The 3,796-nt window shown below is 39.5% G+C and overlaps 1 protein-coding gene across 1 annotated transcript in view; it reads left to right on the forward strand.

The window, feature by feature from the left end:
* Positions 1-3,796, forward strand: part of ZMPSTE24 (zinc metallopeptidase STE24) — a 32,795-nt gene that overhangs the window by 6,853 nt on the left and 22,146 nt on the right. Inside the window, exon 3 of the mRNA XM_006757974.1 lies at positions 564-650. Coding sequence (XP_006758037.1) covers positions 564-650 — 87 coding nt within the window. The remainder of the gene's footprint in view (positions 1-563; positions 651-3,796) is intronic.

Genomic DNA, 3,796 nt, shown 5'->3' on the forward strand with positions numbered 1-3,796 from the left:
GTGCCTGGCCAGTCTGGGTGAGGGGCTGAGGGCTGTTTTCAGGCTGGGACTGAAGCTCCCAACTGCTCCTTTTTTTCTTTTTTCTTTTTTATTCTGGGCCAGCTTTAGCTCTGAGGCCTCGGCTGCTGAAAACAGGTTTCTGGCCTTTGTCTACCGTCTGTATTTGATACAATGTTGCGGTCCGGCTGGCTGAAGCCGCCCTGGGAATGTTGGAGTCCTGAAACAAGCAAGCCTCCCTGTTCGCATCAGCTGCCTGGCTGCCGGCCGCCATCTTGGCTGCCAGTTAATTTGCATATCTCACTGATTAGCCAATGGGAAGGGTAGCAGTCGTACGCCAATTACCATGGTTCTCTTTTATTAGTGTAGATAATTCACGTATTATACAATTCACCCATATAAAATGTACAGGCAAAAACCTTTTAACAGTCTAAATTTAGTATCTCAATTGGTTTATATTCATCTAAATGCATATTTTATCCTAAATAAGACAGGTCATTTTTTCTCTATACCGTGACGGTTTCTAGTACTGCTCAAATGTGAGCAAGGTATGCTTTGTTTTATAGCTTATTCTTCTCTTTGGAGGAATCCCTTATCTCTGGAGACTTTCTGGACGATTTTGTGGCTCTGCTGGCTTTGGACCAGAATATGAGGTATGTACATCCTTTTCTTAGCTTCCATGGCTCTGAAATGATACCTGTCCTTTGCACATTTTGTAGGTGAACCACTCGTTTAATCTCAGACACAAGGGAGCTGAGTAATGTAGTCTCTGGTTAGGCAGCTGCTTCTCAGGAACAACTCAGCAATGAATGGGAAAGCATGTGTTCTGTTGAACCCACACTCAGCAGGTACTCTGTGCCACATAACTTAGCAGATACTTCAGACAAAGACAGAGTGTGTATCTTACAGTCTCCATTGAGCTGCCTGGTTTGTCTACCCACTCTTCCAGGAACTCCAGCTGAAGGCAAAGCCTTAAACCTGAGATTGCCCGCCTGTAAGGATGTTGAGACACTGCTTCCTGACTTTTCCTTAGAAATTTCCAAGTCTATTCCCTCTTTCCTGGTTCCTTTTTGAAATGATGGGTCTCTTCTACATATATAGGTACCTTGGGTTTTAATTCAGCTCATCTTATGTCCCTTTTCTAAAGCAGCCAAATTCTTTTAAGGTCCCTTCTTTTTAAATGTATTTTTATTGATTTCAGGAAGAAAGGGAGAGGGAGATAGAAACATCAGTGATGAGAGAGAATCACTGATTGGCTGCCTCTTGCAGGCCCCCCACTGGGGATTGAGCCCACAGCCCTGGCATGTGCCCTGACCAGAATCCAGCCACAATCTCCCAGTTCATAGGTCAGCGCTCAACCACTGAACCACACTGGCTGGGCTATTTTATTTTCTATATAAAGCCACTTACCACTATTGCAGTAATCTTGTTTGTTTTCTTTTTATCGCCCTGACAAGAATTTTAAGTTCTAAGGAGACAGAGAGCTTATGTATACAGGTGTGGGCAAAAGTAGGTTTATAATTGTGAGTACATGAAAGTTTATTTTTATATTATTACTTATTATTGTATTTATTTGTTTTACAATTGTAAACCTACTTTTGCCACCCCCTGTATTCTTCATTGCTATGTCACTAGTGCCTAGGATATGCCAGTCAGAGAGTAGGTACTCCATAAATATTTGTTGAATGAATGAACACACTCTATATACATATTCTAATATATTATTTTTGGATTTAACATCTTTTGGAGATCTCTTCCTGTTCTTATATACAGATCTTTGTTCTGGGTGTGTGGGTGTGGGTATTTTTTTAAATTTTAATCTTCACTGGAGGATATACTTTTACTGATTTAAAAGAGAGAGAAAGAAAGAAAGAGAAACATTGATCGGTCCCTTCCCACACTTGCCTCAAATGGGGATCAAACCTCTGAGCCACCGCTCCAGGGTGATCTTTGTTCTCTTTGATGGCTGTGTGGTATTGGTTGTCCATCCTTTGCACAGTTCTTTTTTTTTTATTAGAGAAAAAAATCATTTTATTTTCACACGAATGTAGTAGATCAGACATCCTTTGCCCAGTTCTGATATACACAAATTTCAGTTACACAGTTTAGTTAAATAACACCAGTACCTTAAAAACATGGTTCAAATTTCAGTTACCATAGTATATGAGTAATCACATAAAGTACAAACTTCCTTGCTAGGTCTTTAGTCCACAGGCCACATGCAAATAACAGATTCTCATTGTCATCAGTGACCAATCACCTCCCTTTTTCCAAAGTATGTCAGTGATTGGTCATTGCACAGCTGTTATCAATTATTCTAAGTATGCATTTTGTTGCCTCCTGACATTTTTTTAAAATGGATATATATACACTTAACATTTTTTTAAATGGATAATTGAAAAGGAATTGGTCAACAAAGATAAAAGTGTAACAAAGAAATGAAAAATGATAACACGGAAGTTAAGTTCAAATCTGACATACGGGGCGTTAAGAAGAAATAGCTGGCCCTGGGAATGCTGCCCCTGCTACCATTAGACAGATTTAGATCTGCGGCCAGAGGAACTTAGTGAAGGTGACCTTATTGGTATAAATGAGGAAAGTGGCTTTGACAAAAAGGATTATGTCCCAGACTTAGTGTGACTGGCAAAAAACTGCCACGTTAAAGGCCTCAGTGATATTTTATGACATTGAAAGCTCAAATAGTAAAATGTTAAAATGTTCGAAGCTGATGTAAACTTTGAGAGGAGTATAACAATTTATCAAGACAGAGAAAAGGTGCCATTTCCATACTGTAAGTTACACAAGAAGAAGGCGAGCATTGTTCAAACTACTCTTAAGTTTTTTACAAAGAAATAAAACACTAAGTCTTTTTTTTTAATATGTTTTTATTGATTTTTTTTTTAAGTGAGAGAGGGATAAAGAGATAGAAACATTGATCAGCTGCCTCCTACACACCCCCTGCAGTGGATTGAGCCCGAATCCCGGGCATGTGCCCTGACCGGGAATCAAACCGGTGACCTCTTGGTTCATGGATCGCTGCTCAACCACTGAGTCACTCTGGCCAGGCAAACACTAATTCTTAATGTTTCTAATGGTTTCAGTTATAGTATACTAGCCCGGCCATTGTGTCTCAGTGGTTAAGCATTGACCTATGAATCAGGAGATCATGGTTCAATTCCGGAACTGGCCACGTGCCTGAGTTGCCAGCTTTATCCCCAGTAGGGTGCATGAAGGAAGCCCCCAATCAATGATGATTCTCTCTCATCATTGATGTTTCTATCTCTCTCTCCCTCTCCCTTCCTCTCTGAAATCAATAAAAATACAATTTAAATAAATAATAGTATACTAAATAAATATTAGTTTATTTTTTCATATCCTTACATATTTAGAACTGACAGTATGAGATAGCCAGAATTATAAAGCTCAAAACAATCATCATTTTTTATATTGATTATTAAGATTTGTTGATAAACTAGAGAAAATGGGATGTTTCAGAAGATTATAAACAAGCAAATGTCTTGTTTTACAAATCTTTTTTTTAAATTCTTTATTGTTGAAAGTTTTACATAAGTCTCCTTTTTCCCCCATTGACCTCTTCCCGCCTGCTCCCACCCCCAGTACATGCCCCCACCCCCCTTATTGTCTGTGTCCATTGGTCATGCTCATATGCATGGATACAAGTCCTTTGGTTGATCTCATACCCCACACCCCCACCCTCCACTGCCTTCCCTCTAAGGTTTGACGGTCTGTTCGATGCTTCTGTGTGTATCTATTTTTGTTCATCAGTTTATGTTGTTCC

This window comes from Myotis davidii, unplaced genomic scaffold (genome assembly GCF_000327345.1).
Source record: "Myotis davidii unplaced genomic scaffold, ASM32734v1 scaffold1815, whole genome shotgun sequence".
In the NCBI taxonomy this organism is placed as follows: Eukaryota; Metazoa; Chordata; class Mammalia; order Chiroptera; family Vespertilionidae; genus Myotis; species Myotis davidii.